Source organism: Balaenoptera borealis (genome assembly GCF_965194805.1).
Source record: "Balaenoptera borealis genome assembly, chromosome: 9".
In the NCBI taxonomy this organism is placed as follows: Eukaryota; Metazoa; Chordata; class Mammalia; order Artiodactyla; family Balaenopteridae; genus Balaenoptera; species Balaenoptera borealis.
This window is the reverse complement of record NC_138873.1, coordinates 112,901,295-112,924,427: the sequence shown is the minus strand read 5'-3', so window position 1 is coordinate 112,924,427 and position 23,133 is coordinate 112,901,295. Positions and strand designations below refer to the sequence as shown.

General features: G+C 37.5%; 1 protein-coding gene across 4 annotated transcripts in view; it reads left to right on the top strand.

The window, feature by feature from the left end:
* Nucleotides 1-23,133, top strand: part of COL12A1 (collagen type XII alpha 1 chain) — a 120,014-nt gene that overhangs the window by 23,137 nt on the left and 73,744 nt on the right. For 3 of the 4 annotated variants that reach the window (XM_082404924.1, XM_082404923.1, XM_082404925.1), the window contains exons 12-17: nucleotides 2,385-2,657; nucleotides 4,373-4,645; nucleotides 13,317-13,589; nucleotides 19,854-20,120; nucleotides 20,588-20,780; nucleotides 21,854-21,975. The exons of the other annotated variant lie outside the window; for it this stretch is intronic. In XM_082404924.1, coding sequence (XP_082261050.1) covers nucleotides 2,385-2,657; nucleotides 4,373-4,645; nucleotides 13,317-13,589; nucleotides 19,854-20,120; nucleotides 20,588-20,780; nucleotides 21,854-21,975 — 1,401 coding nt within the window. The remainder of the gene's footprint in view (nucleotides 1-2,384; nucleotides 2,658-4,372; nucleotides 4,646-13,316; nucleotides 13,590-19,853; nucleotides 20,121-20,587; nucleotides 20,781-21,853; nucleotides 21,976-23,133) is intronic. 4 annotated transcript variants of the gene reach the window in all.

Below are 23,133 nucleotides of genomic sequence, written 5' to 3'. Positions count from 1 at the left end.
AATATATATTACCAAAATTTTTTTCTTTTTTAAAATTGTGGTAAAATATACATGTATATATGTAAAACATAAAATTGACCATTTTAACCATTTCAAGTGTACATTTCAGTGGCAATAAACACATTCAATGGTTGTGCTAACATCACCACATTCATCTCCAAAACTTTTTCATCTTGCAAAACTGAAACTCTCTACCTGTTAAACAATAACTCTCCATTCCTGCTACCCTCTGTCCCCCCGACCATGGCAACAAACATTCTGCTTTCTGTTTCTATGAATTTGATGACTCTAGGTTTCCATATGAGTGGAATCATACAGTATTTGTCCTTTGGTGACTGACTTATTTCACTTAGCCTAGTGTCCTCAGAGTTCATCAGTGCTTGTAGCATGTGTCAGAATGTTCTTTCTTCTATGGCTGAATGATATTCTGTTGTATGTATGTACCAACATCGGTGGACACTTGGGTTGCTTCCACCCTTTAGCTATTGTGGATAATGCTGCTAAGAACATGGGTGTACAAAGTTTACCAGATATTTTAAGCAATATTTGTTTACATGTGTCCACTTTACTGGATAGATTTGAGTACTTTCTGATACATTTCTCTACATTGACATTTAAAGGATTTAAAGGATTCCAATGAACCTGGTTAGAAGGCCAGCACCAGACAATTACTCTTGATGTATACAGTGAATATTACAAGAGATATCAGTCATTCTCCTCCATTTTTATTCGGTACAGAAGAGGCTGAAACAGCAGCGTGAGCAATTTTAGTTACAAAGAAGTACTGGCTGACAGGGAGGGCATATGTTGGTCTACTTGCTGATAAAAGCTAGAGAATCTTTTCTCTGAAAAAATTTTCAAGTAAGATTGATTTTTCTTTTGTGCATGGTTTAGGTATATTTCTGCCCGAAGGCTAGTAGATAAACTAAATGGCCTAAGATGTCTTCTTGTCTTATGATTTTTGTGATAGTATAACCTAGCAGTCCACACTTAGATTTTTATGACTTTCTGATGATTTCTCTGTAATGCCCACATTGCGGCTTCATGAGCCTGGCCCTCTTTCTTCAGCACTTTGGGATGGGGATGGAACTATGCCTGAAGAAGAAATTGAAGTCTAAAGGGTTTTTGAACAGAGCCAACTATATTAGTTTACACTCTAGTTTTTGGTCATTGGGCTACTACAATAGAATTTGGTAATACCTGTCCAATTCTGCTGTCTGTACTGAAATCTAGATTTTCTTTTGTCAGTAAGGAAGTGTCTGATTCAATGCCTTTATTAGACTAGCAATTATTGAGCTTCTGCCATGTGTCAGGTACTATGATAATTGTTTCCATGGATTGTCTCATTTAACCGCCTCAGTAACCCTACAGATAGTCACATTTTTACTGTTGGGTAATCTGAGACTCAAAATTACACATTAATTAAATTTCAGAGCCAGTATTCAAATCCATCAGTTTTGTTTTGACTCATTTAGTCTTTTTCCTTGCCATGTTGAATGAATCATGGATGTAAGTCTGCCACCTGCCATTTCTTTCTTTTCTTGAGATACACAACTCCTTTTCCCTGGAGTGGTCTATTGGTGTGTTGGACATTTAGATAAACTTCTAGTTGTATGTGAGGTGCATGCAGATATATTGCACTGTGGTCTTACCCCAGTAGATTTAGTTCATCTTTCCTGACTGTGTTGTCCATATGAACAATTTGCTTCTTAAACAAAAAGGTCATTAAACCACAAAATCAAATGATGTTCTCATTTGGGCTTAACGAAGATTTCATTTAAGACTGTCAGTGTGTGGATGTTACTTACATTGCAGTTTAACCTCGGGATTTAGATTCAAGTAGCATTCATTAGGTACCTATAATGTATTTGGTCTAACACATACATGGTCTAATTATTCTCACGGCAAATGACTGTGCAGATAAAAAAATGAGTTGTGGGACTGATTGGATAAGAGAGTTTGTTCAAGTGGGTAAATGTGGTAGACCTGGGTGTTTAGGTATTATTCTCCTACTTTTCTGAGAAAATCTAGTAAGAGTGAAAGCCTTGTTACTTACGTTTGAAGAAACAGATTGTTTCTATTTTTGAATTTTATGTCAACATTAATTTACAATTTCATAGAGTACTTATGATATTAAAAGTTTACTGTTATATACCTCTTTATCTGATTAAAAAGTCGACAGTACTTCTTTTCTTTCTGGGTATTGTGGAGTGTTTGCTCTTTCAGAATCTAGTAAATATCTGGCTAAATGCATGCAAGAACCAGGATGTTTGTCAAAAAACTGCTCATGGATTTGCTGAGAGAAATGCTGTAATTTAGTGATCAAAAACTAGTGTTTTATTTGTCACATAAAATGAGTCAACTTATTATTTTTTAAATTTCAGTAAAAGGAGCACCTCGAAACCTAAAGGTGACGGATGAGACTACAGATAGCTTTAAAATTACCTGGACTCAGGCTCCGGGGAGAGTCTTAAGGTATCGAATTATCTATAGACCAGTTGCTGGTGGAGAAAGCAAAGAGGTTACCACTCCAGCCAATCAGAGGAGGAGAACGCTGGAGAACCTGACACCAGACACAAAATATGAAGTATCTGTAATTCCTGAATACTTCTCAGGATCTGGCTCTCCGTTGACTGGAAATGCAGCCACTGAAGAAGGTAGAGGAAATATGCTCATCATTTGGTAACAACCGAAATCTTAGACTGTAGGAGCAGCTTCGGACAACTATCCAGATGCTGTGGGCCATGAGACACTTTGTCTCAATTATCTGAGTACCTTCGATGGTAATCCTATTAGACTTGACTTACTCAAATATTTGACTTACTCATGACAGCATTTATTGGTGTCAAAAGAACCTGAATGCTATGATATGGTCCAAATATTCTTTCAAAATAATATTATTAAATATTCTAATATAAACTGAAGGATGACTAGGGATTAAAAATCAAACCGTTATGTACCATTGAGACAGATTACATATTGTTTCTTCAGGAAGATTTAAGAATATTCACATGTTTTTATTTAAATGGAATGGTTAGGCTCCTAGGATAGATTCTGATATTAGTTGCAAATTATTAACATTTAATGTGTGGTTTCATTGAGGAAAATTAAGACACTCTTAATTTTCATTTTATTCCTTTATAGTTTTTAAAAAATAATAATAACTACATATTAGCAATAATGAAGTTATTAAGCAACTATTTGTATCAGGTTCTGTGCGAAGAGCTTTTCATATATTATCTCATTTAATCCCTGCATAGAATCTATGAAGTTGTTACTTTTTTATCCCAGTTTTACAAAAAAAATTGAGGCTAAGGGAACTAAATAATAGCTCAGAGTCATGTTGCTCATAAGCGGTGAATCTGAGTTTGTGGACTTTCTCGCCCTTGTGCAGACACTCACGTTCTAGCTGGCCCTGCGTCACTACTTCCCTCCTGGTACAGCCTAGCTAGTTAGCCTCTCCTGCAGAGACACTTTCTCTTTCCACCTGCTGTCTTCCTCCTCTCTTCCCTCTGGGAAGTCACCTCTCTTTTACTCTTTCCAGTTGGGGACCTAGGGCTCTTTGTGCCAGGCACCAGAAGAAGACCCAGTGACGCTTCATCTTTCTGTTTTCTGGAGTTAAAGTGGCTGGCGATGTGCGCCTGCTGGTGAGAGTCATAGACTTGGGTGCCTTGAGACCCTTCAGAGACCACATGGCCACTCTACCAGGAAAGGCATGAAAAGCCAAACATAGTTGCAAAGAGATGGGCAGCCCAGCCCTTGAGTTTTATCCAAGACTCGACCTCACTTGGGCTGTTTCCTCTCATATATTTTTTTCTAGGGACGGCATTCATTTTTATCATTTATCATTTTTATCACACTGGTGTGTTTCATGGCCATCACATTTAGATGTTCATAGCATTGTGCTAACAAACCCTTTTTATTGATGATTTCTTAGCAGAGTTAAAATCTCCATTGTGATACTGATCAACATATATACATTTTATAGTGCTTTGTTCCACTTTTAGAGAAAACATTGAAGTTTTTACATGAAAGATTCTAACATGAAAGACTTTAGCATGTGTAAATACGGAAGAGGAATTAGATGGCTTTTGCTTTGTTTCTACTGACACATAGGGCCCAATTTAGAGATGCTTAAACTCTTCTGGCTAGTCAATAGTTACAATAGCCATAATCTCACCTAGGATATAAATTTGATTTCATATATATATATATATATATATATATATATATATATATATATATACACATAATATATATATATATATATATATATATATACACATAATATATATATATAAAGCAACAAAGTGTATTTTAAGTCATTTTATTAAATAATGAGTTTTGATGTTGTTGTTATTTTTTAATGAAGTTAGAGGGAACCCAAGAGATTTAAGAGTTTCTGACCCTACGACATCAACTATGAAATTATCTTGGACTGGAGCACCAGGAAAAGTGAAACAGTATCTCGTCACATACACCCCCGTGGCAGGAGGCGAGACTCAAGAGGTCACTGTGAGGGGAGACACAACCAATACTGTCCTGAGAGGATTAAACGAAGGGACACAGTATGCCTTATCTGTGACAGCCTTGTATGCGTCTGGGGCTGGAGATGCCCTTTTTGGAGAAGGGGCAACGCTTGAAGGTAATTACTGTCATATTTTATAGAAATCCCTGAGCTTGCCTGTGATCGCATTTAGGGAGCTTAAAATGTATTCAGAGAATGAAATCTGGGAATGTACGATCCTTTCTCTTAAAAGGAATTTGTATTGAAAAATAAGTAGTCATAAAACTGCCTCTTATTCAGAGACGTAGAATGTAAGCTACTGAAACAATTAAATTTGATTGGGGAGAAGTGTATTGGGGAGCTGAGTGCATGGTAAAGCCGTAGAAATGTGTCTGCAATGCCATGGGCTGGTTAAATGGAGAATAGGTGTGTGACACTTGGGTGGGCAGGGGCCTTGGGAAACGTTTGCGGAGGAAGAGGGTTTGGATTGTCCAAGGTAACACAACTGCTGTCATCACCCAGGAGCAGGTAGAAACCTTTTTTGACTCTCAGCCTCTTTTCATGCACCATGCATATAAGCAGTCATAATAGCTTGAAAAATGTGAGAATCCAAGTTACTGTTGATTAGTTTTCTAAATGATCTCTAAAATGCAGTTCAGGGTTAGAAGTTCAACGTTAATGGAGTACTTAGTAAGAACCATCAAGACCGGAGCTGTTTCCTTGGTTCTCTGGAGTTCATTGTCAGAGGGCTTCATACTTCTTAGGCTCTTTTGAACTATAATGGCAGCTTCGATTTGACTCACCACAATCACAAAGTAAGTCCTGTGTGAGACAAAATACAAATTTAACTTAACCACAATGAGAATGGATTGTAGTGTTAAAAAGAATTATCCGTGGATGGTTCCAATGATGACTCAGTTCCATAGTTGGGGGTCTAAATGGGAGATCAGGTATAGCTTTCCTTTTGTTATCACCATCTTTTCTATGACTTATTTAAAATAATTGTAGGAAGAAAATAAATCTGAAGTATCTTTTGTAAAGTGAGATCACAGTGATGTTAGGCAAAATATCCATCAAATTTAGTGGATCCAAGAGCTTGGAGGACTGTATATGTTATGATTAACAGGGACGAGGCCTACAAGAGGCAGTTTTGATTAAAGCGTCAAGACTTAGTTAAAAAATAAAAACAAATAGACAAAAACATTCTAATCAGAATTCTATCTCTAATAGTCATCAAGAGTTGAAGTCCAATACTCTGTGAGATTTATTATTAGAAGAGGATTTAAACGAAAGATTAAATATCAGTGTGTAAAGTACTGATTATCAGAAGAGTCCTGGTTTGGCTACCTTGCCATGTGACCTTGAAATAATCCCTTAACCCTGCTGAGCCTCAGTTTACCCATCTATAAAGAGGGGATGACCACTGTTCCCCCTTCCTCCCAGACTTACTGTGGAGATCAAATGGGAGAATGTAAGTGAAATGCTTTGGGAACTCTAAAATACCCCATGTGTATGAAATTTATCAAGGGGAAACAACATTCACTTTAGAACTGATATCTAAAAATACAGCTTTTGTAAGTATTTCAAAGATATTGATTGGTTACTCTAAAGTCTTGAAACTAATGAGAGAAATGGAAATTGCCTTAATTATGGAGACATAATCCAAACAACAAAAGCATGTGATCTTCATATCTGGAGCAACATTCAGAATTTCTGAGAAGATTGTCCTTTTCTTTTGACCTTTGAATTTCTCTTTCTCATGTGCTTTCTACAGGCTTTCAACATAGATTATTCATAGGATTTTTTAAGGATCAACTTTTGAGCTTTTATTTTTATAGAATAGTTGTAGATTATTTATATTTGCGAAAGGATATTTATACACAAGGATAAATTTATAAAGGATATCTTAGAAATAATTTAATAGTTTTACTTCTGCTTGTACCTTTTAACCTGCTGATATTCTTCTGCATTTCTTACTTTAAAAATATATTTATATTCAGTCAAAAATCTTGATTCTAAAGATTAAGGTATCTTTACTAAGAATAATGTATTACCAGTTTTGAGAAAATAAAATGCACATTTTAACTTAACAGCAAACATATACTACTGGGTGATGATTTTTCTAGGCCAGGTGTATAGCTAAATTGTTTATAGTTTTATGCCTTTGCACATGTGGTATAGAAAATCTACCAACTTGTATGCATATGTGAGTGTGCACACACGTGTATCTGATCAGAAATAATCTCGATGGGAGATACACAGGTAGTAAAATAAATTAAAAAATTACTGTTTCCCATTCCCTGAGAAGGAAGAAAGCTAGATGATTTGCAAGTTCCCTTTAAAAATATAGTTAATTCATAACTAAATTGTAAGAGTAGATTTTTTTCCGTTGACACCAAAGCTCTTTACTATAGTGAAGGATTAGAGAAATTGCTGCCAGCCTGATTTTATTAACATATTTATCTCATTGCATGATGTGTGGTAAACTTGAGGAATATGTGAAAGCATAGTTGTGACTAAGTGAAAATAATAGAAGATTTGTGCCCCTGGTTATTCTATTTCATTTTATTATATTAACCTAGCCAAATCCACATACCATATACAGGAATAGGATATGATGGTAAATGCAGGGAATGGAAAGCCCAGAATCAGAGCCAGGCAACTGCTTTTGAGGGTTGCTGTTTTTCTAATCTGTTTTTCTCTTGGGAGAGGAGGTGGTTAGAGCAGACCTCGAAGGAATGTTTCTTCCATCCAGAAGCATGGCTTAGCCAGCAAGGGCATTCTGTGGGTTGAAAATTTTATAGATTGACTGAAGTGCATTCTATTCAATTAAAAAAGAATTAAAAAACATAATTAGTGTGGTCTACAACCATCCCTAACTTGAATCTGTTTCCTAGTGCTTTCTTGAAATGCCGCCAATGATCAGAAAATTCCCCTGTCCCTGGAAGAGAGATTTATTAGCATTGGCGTTGGGGAAGTTCATGGTTGGCCCCAGTACTGTATGAAACAGATTCAGAAAGCCAGAGTTTATTACCATTTCAGATCCAAACTTCAGAGGAATCTGAGCACAAACTATTAGGTTTGATTTACATTGTTTCTTACTCCTGTTGTTGGTAAAGTGGGTTTAATGTAATTACTAAAACACTGCTGTACATGTAAATGAACTTTAAGTCTTGAAAGAACTTTTGGTTGTCACTGTTAGTGTTTACAGAGAGGGAAACCTGCTCTTATAAACCTCGAAATGAATAATGCCCATTTTAATTCAGAGATTACCACAAGTGAATGAAAATTTCAGTTTTGGAATAATACAGTTCTTTTATTTTTGAGTATGTTTTTTGGCTATGGAAAAGATGATTTTTTCAGAATTTCCTTTGTTTCAGTTGCCATAGCAACTCTCCAGTGTCCTACACATGAATGGCTTCCTATACATCAAAGCAAGCTAACTCAGCTGACATTTTGTTACAATGAGGTTTTTAGCACATTACAGGAATTCTTCTGCAAGATGTTGAATGACATGGGGCCCCTCCAAGATGGACTAAATAAGGCCTCTATGTTTTCCTAGATTTACTGCTGTCTCATAATTTGAAAAATCATACATTCTGCGTATAACAACCCTGATGTTTCCAGGGAACTTTAGCACAATCACCAAACAGTAATTCATATTTTCTTTTCTGCAAATCAATGGCTTATCAGAGAAAAATCTATATTACATCAGAGAGGTGACACTTATGGAAGAAATCTCACCCGGGCTTTGAGGTTGAAGGTCCATTTAATTGTTTAGGGGTTTTATAGAACTATGTGCTGCTTAAAGTAATTAAGTTAACTGATCAATAGTGAACTTTGTCCTTTGGAATGGTGACTCCAAGTCGTTGGTTGTAAATCAAGTGTGTTTCCACATGAACGTTATCCAGAGCAGGTCGTCTGTATTCTGCTGTGGAAAGTTGGATGACTTTGAGCTGAGCTCTAACGGAAAAGACAAATTGATTCAGAAGAGGGTTTACATTACATTTTCAATTTAACTTCTATTTTTGAAAGTGGTATGGGAAACTCAATGGAAGCCGGCTGGAACCATCTATAAGGTGAAAATAGAGTTTCATTTCATAATGATTAATATTTCCGTTATCATCATTGGCTAATTTGTGTATAATTATGTTTGAATTGGATGACGATTTGCTTTTTAGAAAGCAAATGGAAAAGAGCTAAGGAAATGTAGGAAAGTTACTTAAATGAGGCCTTAGTTCTTTGGCCTCATCTGTGGAAAAAGTAGAATCAATCCTCTGTGGATGTTCAGATCATGAGAAATGCACCTGTCTAATTACTTGCCCCAGCAGCACAGAGATTCATGCACACAGGCACCAGAAATGATGCCTTTTGAATATATGTGAGTATGTCCTGTAATCAGATCAGAAATACTGAGTATCAAAATTTCAAAAACTGATGCATTTTGTTTGTTTAAATTTATGACAGAAAAGCATTGTTATTCCTTACATCTATCCTGGTACTGTACTGGGCAGAACAGAGTAGAAGGGAGAACTATTGAGATGGAATCAAAGGAATAGAGATGAAGGCATGCCGTCATTGCAGAAGATGACTTGTTTGAAACGATTGCCGGATATTCTATTCCCAGAGGTAAAAGTAATACGCAAAGTGCAGGCATATGGTTCAGAACAGCAGAAAACAAGTACCATGAGATTAAATTATTGAAAACAATGTCACTTAGGTAAAAAACGTGAACAAACCCAAACATCATAAAACATATATTTGTAAGTCTTGGGGCAAAGGGAGAGGAGGAGCTCAAAACAGGGGAGCCTTTGCTGGTGCAGAAGTGGGTCCACGTTTGGGGAAAGGTTGAGACAAAGTGGCAAAAAGTCTCCTGGAGTTGGTTTCTGCTTGCTGCCGCTGTTTCTACGTCTTCCCCTTTTGAAGAATGGTAACCTTTGCTGGGCAGAGGCTATATACTGGTCTTCTTACATCTTTCTTATTCCTCTCTCTTTCCTCTTCCTTCCCAGGTACACTAAAAAGAGACTCTCTTGCAAACCCAATCCAAGCCAAATAATCTCTTTCTGTAGCTACTGATGTCTGAAGTTCCATAGTTTGAGGACAAAACCTACAATTCAATATATTAAGCCAAAGCAAATGCCTGGCTAGGTAACACTTGGGTCAAACCTCATTCACAGGAAAATGTGATCAACACTTGAAGAAGAAACATGCATTGAGAGCCATTTCCTTCTGACGCAGGATGGAGGGGAGGAGACAGTGGTGAAATCCCACTCATGTTATGGGATGGAAAGGGTGTGATGAGAGGCTTCAGTCAACTTCTCCGTTCTCCGAGGGTCAGCCTTGGGCACGTGCCACTACCTAAAGAGTGACTTGTTGTGTGTGGCCATAGACCCATGCGATATAGAAACCATCACGCCGTCCTACACAGCGTCCCTGTGTCCGCCAATTTTGACCAGCTTTGCTTTAATCACACTGGCCTTTATTTCACCACACCTGTCTCTCAGAGTGAAAGCGAGTGTGAGGGTTCCTTCCCACACTGACCAAACAACTTCCAAATAAATGCCCCCAAATGAGAAAAGAGTAGAGAATCGTGGAGGAATTAGGATCACAGAGGAGATCGAAAAGATTTTTAGAAAGCATCAGGGCTCAGGCACATCTCCAGATACTCCAATTTAATTGATCTGGGCATGGCCGAGTCTTTAGCTCTCTGGGTGATTCTGTGTATCTGATCGGGTCCAGTCCAATTATTGCATTGCTGAGGGTCCCAGGGCCCCAGGAGGTGACGGCCTGCTCACCAGGTCCCCAGACCAGCTTGGCCATTTGGCAGCCTGACAGTCAGATCACAGGGTGAATTCAACTGCTGCTTTTTTTGTAAGTTAATATTTGGCGAAGCCAAGTTTCCATGTTTTAAAATTTCAAGGGTTATAGGTCTGATAAAATAGACTTGTCACGAGTACATCATATTCTCAAGATTCGTGGGTGTAATGCAACAGCTTGAAAACCCAACTCCCCCGCTTTTTGGAGAAAAAAGGTTTTTCAATGCATTTGACAACAGTATAAACTTAATATTTAGGATTATTATTATTATTATTTTTAATTAATTAATTAATTAATTTATGGCTGTGTTGGGTCTTCGTTTCTGTGCGAGGGCTTTCTCTAGTTGCGGCAAGCGGGGACCACTCTTCATCGCGGTGCGCGGGCCTCTCACTATCGCGGCCTCTCTTGTTGCGGAGCACAGGCTCTAAACGCGCAGGCTCAGTAATTGTGGCTCACGGGCTTACTTGCTCCGCGGCATGTGGGATCCTCCCAGACCAGGGCTCGAACCCGTGTCCCCTGCATTGGCAGGCAGATTCTCAACCACTGCGCCACCAGGGAAGCCCTAGGATTATTTTTATCAAATTGACTGATTGACATAACAAGAAACCCATTGAAGCAGCTTATCTTTTCAATCTTGACTTCTGATTTGAGGTGTCTTTTTTCTTTCTTTGGATTCCACATTTCTTTGTCATGAACATGCAATGTTGCAGTGCCAGTGCCTGCCAGTAATGCCTTTATGCGTGAGACAGAAACTATAATTTTTTGAGGATTTTTTTCTGTGATTGAGAATTTACTTAGTGTTCACTTGAATTAGTGTTGTCATGCCATTAATTGGAACTCAGGAATATTTTTCAGCTAATATTTTGTTTGAATCTTAAAAAGTGGTTTTACAGATTCTTTCCAGGACGTTGACAAACCTTACAAAGGCCTTTACTGCAGTTTTACTAGTATTTTGTTCTAGCTTTCCAGGTCTTGAGAGTGTTAACATAGTTGATTAAAATCCATGGGAATACATGTCTTGTGAGCTAGGCTCTTTTTGTTTGTAGCCCAGAAGTATCTTTGTGAATGTATTTTTGCTTCAACCACAGTTCCCTTCCTATTATTTTCTCACAGTGAAATCATTAGCCTGTGTTTGTGAGATTGATGTCGTGTTGCCATGGAAATAAACAATGTCAAATTCAGTGCTATAGAAAGTAGGGAGAAAAACAGGCTGAGAAGCATAACCTTTGGGAAAACTAGAAACTAAAATTATTGTTTGTAAATGACTCCAGTATTAATTTGGAATATAATTCCCATGTTCTAAGCTAACTTTGTCTTATACTTTTTGGGAATGTTATTAATGCAGCTCGTTAGCTCACTTAAATTCAGAATCACTTTCAAGTACTTTCAAGTATTATTTCACAACAGTTGTTGCTAACTGCAACTTAGGAAATTTAAGTGAAGAGGCACATATGAAAAAAGGATGTAGTGTATATCAAGCAAAGGACACATGCTGCAGATTTAAAACTTAGAGACCAGTAGTTGGGCTATCAATGATCAAAACAAAATAAAAAGCAAAAAAGAAAAAAACCAACAACCAAGTCAAACCAAACCCAACCCAACCCAGCCAAAGAAACAATTTGTTTATATTCCTGTAAATAGAGAAGATGTAAAGATGTGTGACCATTTAAGTAGCAAATACGATTAAAGAAGACCTTCAAATGAAGATTAGCCTCAAGTACTGGGGGAAAGAAGTCAGTATGTTCTTGAAAATAAATATTCTAGGTTGCAGTGAAATATGTAACTAATTTCCCTCCAGAGATGAGATGTCCTGTCAGCAGTTGAAGTTATTTATAATGGAGTTAGAATTTTCCATTTCATCTCGGGGTCTGGTAGGATGCCCGGCTCCCATTTTATTTATTTTTCCCTCTGTAATCTACCATATATGATAGGTTTTTGTCCACTAAGATTTCTTTTTCATTTACTGTTATCTTTATGTACTGAAATTTAAATAATTATGAGTATTTTAAAGATACTCATTTTTACTCTGATTCAAGTGAAATAACAGTCTTCAAAATTCTTGTAGCAGCATTATATATCATTTTCTTGAATACACAACAATTACTGGTAAAACGTATGCTGTAGAAGCAGATAGTTTTATATTTATGTCATACTGTGGCATGAACCCTAGTAAAGGTAGCCAATATAAAGTGACCTGTATATTTATTGTACATTTAAATTACGGAAAGTTAGGGTTTTATTGGTAGACATCTGTGTCTCCTATTAAGTCAAGGTTGCCGTGTTTTTCCATTTGGGTTGTACTTTTTTTTTAAATGAGAGAGCCAAAATTTAGCAGCAAGCATTTTTGATTAGCTAGAACAAGTGGTGTGTTTTATTTTGATGACTAGTTGCTTTTAGATTTTCCAGAAGAATTGGTGGTTTTTAGTTTCCTTAGGGTTAAGCTATAATTGGAAATTTGCATTTCTGCTTTTTTTTAGCTTTGTGAACAAATAGAGTTTCCCCCCCAAAAAGATTGTTGGAATTAAGATTTGCAAGTGATATGAGATTGTTGGAGTTATTGGAAGTGGTATGTTGAAACTGAGCTTATTTAAATAAGATAAGAGAGGAAAAGATGATGGTGAAGAAATAAAGATCTTTGTGCACAATAAGGAGAACTGAACTGTAAAATTTGGGGATTTAGATGCTTTGTTTTCCTTTGCACTTTTTTTTTAGGCACGTACTTCTTCATATTTCGATGCCATTCTTGTCCTGAAGGACATTTCAATCTGATTGGACATATGGGGACCAGGGTGATAGGCAGGAATCAGGTATAATTCTAAAGTTTAATCCCATCTTCTGTTCCACTGACAGAATAGGACAGACAGCTTAGAAGGAAGAACTGGGCAACATTAGACAAATTGACTCCAGCAAATCAGGATGTCTACTAGGATGAAGGAGTATTTACATGTATAGTAGACATTAAAAAATGATCCCCCTTTCATTTCTATTCTAGAGCGTGGTTCACCTCAGCATTTGATTACTAAAGATATCACCGACACATCGATTGGTGCTTATTGGACGTCTGCTCCAGGAATGGTTCGTGGTTACAGGGTCTCGTGGAAATCGCTGTATGATGATATTGAGGCTGGAGAGAAGAGTCTTCCTAGAGATGCAATTCATACTGTGATAGAAAATCTGCAGCCAGAGACCAAATACAGAGTTTCAGTATTTGCAATTTACAGTAGTGGAGAAGGAGAACCTTTGAGTGGAGAAGCCACAACTGAATGTAGGTAACAGTCCAAGGGGTTTGAGTGTGTTGGCGCTACCTAATAGCTATCAGCTCATGATAACCACTTGCATTTTGTTTCCTTATATGACAAATGGGGACTAAAAAATTAGGACCTTTAATGAATGTGGTTTAAATTCAGGTTTGTTTTGCATCTAAAATTATATCAAAGTCTGAAATACTGAATCCCTTCCAACTACCTACACAGTTGACCCTTGAACAATGTGAGGGTTAATGTGAGTATAATTTATAGTCGGCTCTGCTTATCTGAGGTTCCTCTGCATCTCAGGAAAAAACCAACCTCAGATCATGTAGTCCTGTAGCATTTGCTAGTGAAAAAAATCCGTGTATAAGTGGACCCTCGAAGTTCAAACCTTCATTGTTCAAAAGTGAACTGTGTTTGTCTCTCTCTCAGTCTCTCTCTCTCTCTCTTTTTTTTTTTTTTTTTTTTCCTGGTGGAAAGATCAACTAGATAAGAAGCTCGGCTAGTAAAAAGATCAGAAGCTATGGAGACAAAGAAAATTCAGGCACATTTATAACTATATTACCTTGGGCAAGTTCTTGAACCTTCTTTGAGCCTCAGTTTCCTAATGTGTAGAATGCAGCCTCAGATTGTCTTGAGGATTAAATGAAATAACAGTGGGCAAAGCACCAAGCATAGTGCCTAGCTACTTAGAGAAGGTTGAGAAATGATCTGGCTATTGAGACTATGATTGTTATACACCCAAGACTAATCCTAGATTATTTTTACTATGCTTGGGGAGGCTAAATCAAGTCTACTCAGGTTTCTGGGGGCAAAAATTTACCTTTATCTCATTAATATTCTTTCTTGTGAAAAATTTTGAATCACCCTCTCATCATTTATTATCAGGTGGCTAGTGAGAGGTGCGTTGGTATTTCTTAATTGTCTTTCCTAAAAAGTAATTTGTTAAGGATGGGCATTTCTAAGTATTTATAGGAGGAAAGTTTATTCCCATTGTTTGGGAGGATTTTAGGAAAAGGGGAAAGATTGGGGCATTCTTGCATTTCCTTTTATTAGAAAGAATTGGAGGAAAGGGGTGGTTTTTCTGCCAAAGGAGGAGAGAGGGAAACGCCATGAGCAATTTCAATGAAGTCCTGTATCCTGATTTTAGGTTGTCCTTAAATGAAAATCTTTTGGTCTGAGTTCTCTGAGGAATTCATCTTTTTTTTTTTTTTTAAATCACTGGCAAACTCAGTTGGACATGTCTAAGCTTAAATCTGTGTCAAAATTAACCAGATTAAAAAAATCAAACTCCTTATAGGAGATTTAAATACAACAAAAGGCATATTTCTCAGATAGTCACATGATTGGTTTCCATGGTAGTGATTGAAATCTTGTGTCTGAATATATTGGCTGATATAGTTCAAGAAGCTGGCCCAAATTCATCTCTATTTCTGGTAAATGTTCACTTGTTGTAAAGAGAAGCCGTGTTGTAAATTTAGGCCACATATGACACATCTAGCTAAATTTATTTGTAGGAGTGAAGATACAATTCACGTGGCTGAGAAATTATCAAAATTTATGTATTTAGAGGGAAACTTTTTCCAAAGATTCTCCTCCATCATTTCTTCTTGTGAAAAGACTGAATCCTCAGATATTTATTTGGGATTTAAAATCTCCCCAAGGATATGTTTTCGTCCAAAGTAAGTATGTTAGCAGAAATCCTAGATAGACTTTCATCTCTAAGAAGCTGAGCATCTAAGAAATTTTCACTATTTCTTGGCTAATTGATTGATTTAAAGGTGAGTGAACAGAAAAGCCTCTTTTGACCTATGAACAGACTAGGCAGCAATGAAAGTACATTTTCTAGAGATTATGCCAGCTGCTCAAGCAGCTAGGCAAGTACGATGGAAAACAGGAACCTTTCTTTGTTCTACTACCATTTTGTCGTGTTTTGCTTTGCTCTCTTTGTGGAAAGTGAGGTAGTTTAGAAAGTACTTGGAGAAATCTGAGTCAGATGTAGTATATTCAGGTGGTGGATGAGTCCTAAATGGTGCAGATAACTGGGTCGAGTCACTGGGTCATGCTCTTCGAGTTTCTTCTAAACTTCCAAGGAGACATTTTGGAAGTATTTTCAGGAAATATTTTCTGTTTTCACCTGACACTCAGAGACATGGTATGCAGACTGTTGATACAATGAAAACCATGAATTGTGGCTAGAAAGCCAGCAGATGGGAAACTTTCTACTGGCCCTCCAATTATGGCAGCTGGTTTAGCAGAGGTACAGTGGGTGTTGGAAAGCATCTTGTGAGAGTTACTAAAACATGAAAAGAACTTAGAGTGGGAGTATTAACAGCATTTTATAGCGTGTGGCATACCTGTGAATGGAGTGAAAAATCTTGCTTTTTCCTTATGGGAAGCCAGCAAGGATTTTTTTTCTCTCCTTAAAATCCAAAGTTTCCCATTAAATCTAAGATGAGATATGTTGGACTTTATTTAGCTCCAATTCCTCTATTTTAAAGAATTAATTAAAAGTCAGGAATACAATTGAGATCCTTGAAGCATTTCAAGGTATGAAGTACAATATTTGACTATTATTAACATGTTTAAATTTGGGAATATTTTAAAGTTTGGGATCCCACTCTTTTGGGGACATAGGTTTCTTTTTAGGCCAATACTCATAAGATTTAAATGTCCATTTTTCTCAATTCTGAGTTGTATGAAATTGGTTTGAGAAATTTGTGTAAGGGAGAGATGTCCTTTTCCACTGAACAAAAGTTGAAGAGATGGAAACAAGAGGTCAGAAAACATATTTTAGCAGAACTCTTTCTAGAAAAGTGTTAGACGCACATTGATTTATTCAACATTTGTAACAGATAGACTGTTCTGTGTACTATTCTTTCCCATACTCTTTCCAAAATCCTATGTAAGGTCTTTACATTTTTTGTTTGAAAATATATATTTTTTTCTTTTAATAGTTCACTTACCTGGAGAATAGTAATGGAGAATTGAGGATTAACTAAATAAATTTTAATATTTCCAGAAAGTAATGGAATTGGCTGAGAATTCTCTTACTTTCTTTAAACCCTAAAATTAAAAAATTGCAACCAATATACTCTTAGTTGAAATTATATGTGCATCTTTCAGAAAACTAACTCATAACCATATATTGAATTTCTTTACCTATTTTGTCATTCTTACCTTTGCCCTCTGTACATAATATATCTTTTGCTTTTATGGCTGCTGTCAAGATTTTCTTTTTATACTGATTTTAAGTAATTTGCTTATGATATGCCTTGGTGTAGTTTTTTCATGTTTCTTGTGCTTAGGGTTCATTGAGATTGTTGGATCTGTGGGTTTATAGTTATATAAAATTTGAAAATATTCAGACCATTATTTCTTCAAATATTTTATTTATTGCCCCCCACTTTCTTCAGATACTACGGTTCTACATGTACTCGTCTGCTTGAAGTTATCACAAAGCTCACTGCTGTGCTGTTCAGTTTGTCCATCTTTTCTCTTTTCTTGTGTTTCATTTTATTTTTATTTATTTATTTTAAAACATATTTATTTATTTAATTAATTTATTTGGTTGCACCAGGTCTTAGTTGCAGCATGTGGGCTCCTTAGATGTGGCACGTGAACTCTTAGTTGCGGCACGCATGTGGGATCTAGTTTCCTGACCGGGGATCAAAGCCAGGGCCCCTGCATTAGGAGCGCGGAGTCTTATCCACTGCACCACCAGGGAAGTCCCTTGTGTTTCATTTTAGATAGTTTCTATTATCATGTCATCAAGTTCGCTAGTTTTTTTACTGCAATTTCTAATCTGCTCTTAATGTCACCCTGTGCGTGTTTCATCATAGACATTGTACTTTTCACCTCTAGAAGTTTGGTTTGAGTCTTTCTTATTTGTTCCATGTGTTTACTTAACATGCTTAACATTTCTTCTACCATCATCAGCATATGGAATATAGTTATAATAGCTGTTTTAAAGTCCCTTTTGAATAATTCTGTCATATGCATTATTTGTAGTGCCGTTTCTATTAGCAGAATTTGGTTTCTGGTGAGAGCTCTCTTCCTGGCTTGCAGATGGACATCTTCTATGTCCTCACATGGCCTCAGTCTATGCATATTGTGGCGGAATGGGGGAGACGAGAGAGAGAGAGAGAGAGAGAGAGAGAGAGAGAAGGAAATCGAGCTCTCCGGTGTCTCCTCATTCTCTTATAAGGATTCCAATTCATCAGATTAGGGCCCTACCTTTAGAACCTCATTTAACCCCAATTACCTCCCTAAAGGTCCACATTGGAGGTTAAGGCTTTAACACATGAATTTTGGGGAGACACAGTCATTCAGTCCATAACATGGGTAATTTATTTTTCTTTCTTTGCATTCCTGGTAATTTTTATTAGAAGCCAAACATTATGAATTTAACTTTGTTGGGTGTCAGATATTTTTATGTTCTTATAAATATCCTTAAGCCTTGCAGCTAACTCACTTGGAAACAGTTTGATATTTTTGAAGCTTTCTTTAAAACTCTGTTAGAGCTAGACCAGAGAAACCTCTAGTTGAGGGCTAATTTTGCTCCACTACTGGGGCAATGACCTCCTTAGTGCTCTACATGATGTTCTGAGAATTTTGAGATTTTTTACTCTGGCGAGGGGGAACATTTCTGGCCCTGCATAAACTTCGGGAATTGTTCCCCCTGCTGTTTTTAGGTGCTTCTTCCTCTGGTTTTGGGTAGTTTCCTCATTCATATGCACTGAGTAGTACTGGGTCGAAGACTCAAGGAGGAACTTTTGCTGATTTGGGGAGCTCTTTCTCTGTAGCACCATTTCTACAGGACTTTGCTCTGCCAGCTCTAAGTGCCTTGGACTCTCCAGACTCACAAAACTACCTCCTCAATTAAGGGTGCTTCATCTGGGCGCCCCCTTCCTGTACTGGGGCTGGAAAGTCTCTCCAAGCAATAAGTCAGGGCAACGATCAAGCACCTTCTCATTTGTTTCTCTTCTCCCAGAGACCATGGTCCTGTGCTGCCTGATGTTCAATGTCTGAAAAATGTTGATATATATGTATACATATATATTTTAAAGTTTTTCAGGTTTTTTTTAGTTGTTTCAAGTGGTTCTTGCCTGTTTGAACATGAAAAAAATTTTTTTAAATTAATTAATTAATTTACTTTTGGCTGTGTTGGGTCTTCGTTTCTGTGCGAGGGCTTTCTCTAGTTGCGGCAAGCGGGGGCCACTCTTCATCGCGGTGCACGGGCCTCTCACTATCGCGGCCTCTCTTGTTGCGGAGCACATGCTCCAGACGCACAGGCTCAGTAGTTGTGGCTCATGGGCCCAGTTGCTCCGCATCATGTGGGATCTTCCCAGACCAGGGCTCAAACCTGTGTCCCCTGCATTGGCAGGCAGATTCTCAACCACTGCACCACCAGGGAAGCCCTGAACGTGAAAATTTCTTTTAGAATCAAAAATGATTCTTTGCAGTGTTTCCTTCAGCTTAGTCTCTCTCTCTCGAAGATACTTACGACCTTTGAATGCTGAGAATACTGAACTGAATGAAATGATCCTGCTTATAAGCTCAATTATGTATAAGAAGAGGGACGTATGGGCTCTTTGTGGATGTTGGGTGACCTGTTTCTGATACAGTTATTAATAAAAGATAATTTAATAAATAATGTTTATTGTATATTAATCAAAACCTTCTTACATACAGTGCTTTCTAAAGCTACTCAGTGTATACTAATTTATCTCCAGAGCCCTTGAGATATTTTTATGTGTCAGTTTCCTGTTCCTTTGTGCTGATAGTCTTACGTGTTCACGGCAGTCACAAAGGATGGTGTTAACTGCAGTCGCTCTGGCTAGTCATTTATGCATTGTTCTTTTTTCTGAAAAGACTCAAGGAATATTTCTGACCCTGTATTCGTGATTTTTAGTATTCTGCACACTGTAATTTCTACAGGAATTCTTTACAGATGGAAATATAATAAAAATTCTAAAAGCTCATCTCCAGAAATGGGTGTTTTCTTTCCTAAAGTCCCTGGAATGCAAATACGAAATCCTTGCAATATGAATTTCCATTTTTTAGTTATTAGCCAGATAAAGAGAAAACATCTCACTGTGACCTCACTGAGATTAGGCTCACATGCCATCTTGAACTTAGGAGAGCTCACAGTGCTAAGTAAAGGAATAGCGTACGTATTTAAGAAACCACACGTAGCGTCTTGTCACATAAATGGGGAGGTGGACATAAACATTTTCTTTCAGCACAATATACATTGTAATCTTCCTTTCATCTCACAGTATCCGATGATTTGAAAACCTTGAAAGTGGATGAAGAAACAGAAAACACAATGAGAGTTACCTGGAAACCAGCACCTGGGAAAGTTGTTAACTACCGTGTTGTATATCGCCCCCGTGTGGGCGGGAGACAGATGGTTGCCAAGGTGTCACCCACCGTCACCTCAACAATGTTAAAGCGACTTCAGCCCCAGACCACGTATGACATCACAGTTCTCCCAGTTTACAAGACAGGAGAAGGAAAGGTTAGGCAAGGATCAGGAACAACAGGTATAAAACCATAATAATTTTTTTGGAAAAGTGTGTAATATTTTAAAGGGAGATTTTAATACATCTACTTCATTTGTAAATGTCTAAAATGGAGTCTGTAATAAGTTATATCATAATAGTTAGGTAGGATGCCTAATTAGCCTATGATTTTTACCAATCTAGTTCCTGGTAAAATGATTCTCCATATTAATGTTCTAATGCTAATCTAATCTTCTGAATTGTGAGTACTATTTATACTTCCACTTGGGTAGCACTCTACTCTATTATTCTGATTTTTATCGGGTATTATAGCTTGTGCTTTCTGACTTAATCCTTTTTATAAATGTATATTTTGAAGTATTTTGTTTGTGATGATTGCCATGTATATCACTTAGATATTTTGGATTCAACTTATTATTGTAGGGGCTAAAAAAAACCCCCAAAGCCTAGGCTTATGGATAATATTTTAACATCTATTATCTTTCCAGCTTCTCGATTTAAATCACCCAGAAACCTCAAAACATCTGACCCAACCATGTCAAGCTTCCGGGTGACTTGGGAGCCTGCGCCTGGGGAGGTCAAGGGTTACAAGGTCACATTTCACCCCACGGGAGACGACAGAAGACTGGGGGAGTTAGTGGTTGGACCATATGACAACACAGTTGTTTTGGAGGAACTTAGGTGGGCATGAACTCTATCCCGTTTTTGTTCACAGATTGTGCCTTCCACACATGGTCACTCATGTGTCCGTTTGCCGGCAGAGTATTTAAAATCAGCCAGAGTTGCTTTCTCACTCTTGGTGCTGCTGAAGTTGAGGTTAGGGTTCAGAGACTCGAATTTAGGCCTGAGCAGTTGTACTCTTTTAATGACTTTTGTTATTAAGTGATCAGGAGTGGTGTTTTTTTTCAGCAACACCCTGCTTTTTAAAAATTAACATCCACATTGCACGATTTCACCAAAAGCAGTTTATCACCAGCCAGCCTTATGGAAATGTAGGGGTCCCCATGCCTTCTGGAAAGGCCCAAGGTGAATGACACTGAGATGCGAGCGTGCATCCTCTCCCAGGGTGGGCTGCAGGAGTCAGGGGGCAGGCCTTTGCTCTTGGGCTCAGCTGGGAGGATTGGGGAAGGGGGGGCTGATGCAAGCTCTTGCTGCAGGCTGTGTGGTGGGAAAGAAGGAGGTTTGAGTTGGAACAGCAGCATTCTTCCCAGTAAAAAGAACACACTGCTATGCATTGCCTAGTGGAAAGTTGGTTTGTTCCAACGATTCATTCAACAATATTGAAATCTGTATAAATGCTTGATATTTACTTTTATCCGAATAGGGAGGATGAAATTTATTGAGCCTCCTACGTGCCAGGCGCTGTATGTTCCCTTGCAAGTACACCATTTAAATTGTTTTCTTAAAGCGCATCACTTAGAAGCAATAAGAGTGAAAGCCCGATCCTTCCCTGACTTGCTCAGTGGGAAGGTGGGGATTCTACATCTAGTGGAAAGGCAAGGTGGAAGCTGGTGCCGTGAACCCCTAGTATTCTCTAGAATGCTGGCGGGCTAGTTTCCCTTGACACCTCATAGTGTGGGCTTAGACTAGAATGTGATGGAAATTAGTTTCCTTCTCCTGCAATGTTATGTATTATAAGTTCCTCTGAGTGAAAGTTCGTAAATCAAGATGAATGTTTATAAAAAAGCAAAAAAAAAAAAAATGCTACCACTTGAGGTTATTATGCATACAGACTATATATTTTAACATTTCAGGGCAGGTACCACCTATAAAGTAAATGTTTTTGGAATGTTTGATGGAGGAGAAAGTTCACCACTTGTTGGACAAGAAATGACAACTCTCTCTGACACAACTGTAATGCCAGTTTTATCCTCCGGTAAGAAATTGAGTTACATTCCCCTAGGAAAAGTCAGTATTTTGCAACTTTTTTCAAATATGAATTGTTAGGTGAATCATACCATGAAAATTGACTGTTAAATTTTACACTATTAAATTTTAAAAAAAATTTTTAAATTTTAAAATTTATTTCAGTAACATATACTTAAAAAATTCTTCAAAGATCCAGCTAAGCACACTTTTGCCAACATGTTTTAAGGCTTTCTTGTCAGTATTGCATTAGTTACATAGTCCTGGATTATTTAAAGTTGAGATTTTACAATGATAATATACATTTTCTCTCTTTTTAATGATTAAAATGCAGTTTTATTTTGTTCAAGTAATCGTAAAAATGATTTATCTGGGCTGAGCAAGCAGCACTGTGTTCCGTAAATAGGTGGGCAACTAAGACTTGGGAAGCAAAATGGTAACATAAAGCCCTCATACTTTTCTGCTCCTGCCACGACTACAACTTTGATACGCATGAAGCTAGTTTTGAACATTCTTCCAGGTGAGGGTGGCGGGTAGAGTTTGCTTCTAAATATTTTAATCATTTGCTAACAAAGAGTAGGTCTTGGCAGATCAGGAGCAGACTTGTAAAGGCTTAGGTACCTGGAATAGTACTTGGGAATCCTAATTCCTGATGGAGCGTCCAATACGCAGTGACGCCTTTGTAGCGTGATGGGCATCACTGAATCTTTCTCAGTGAGTTTTTTTTTGTTATTGTTGTTGTTTTCTTGTAATATAAAGATCAGATGCTAACATGGCAGGAAGTTGAAAAATTTGTAGCTGGCAACATAAGCTCCTGGAAAAGAGAGCATTTGAAAACATGGATGTGGATAAAAGAAGTGAAAGGGTCAACTCTTGCTGTTTTGCATTAATGTTCAATTGTTTCTCTTATGATGATGTTAACTGACTTATGTTTTTATTTTGTAGCTTGTGCACTGAGGATATTGGGATAATTCTCTCTTTCCAAAGCACCCTAGCTTTGTATCAGTGTTTGTGCGTGTGGTCTCTGTAGCTCTCAGTCTGTATACTTGTTGTATCTTTTTTCTAGATTGTCTTCCTTCTCTCTTGATTTTTTAAATGTGCAGACCTCACCAGCTGTACTTACCTGATTGTTATACATAGTAGATGATTGAGTTAAATAATTAATAAC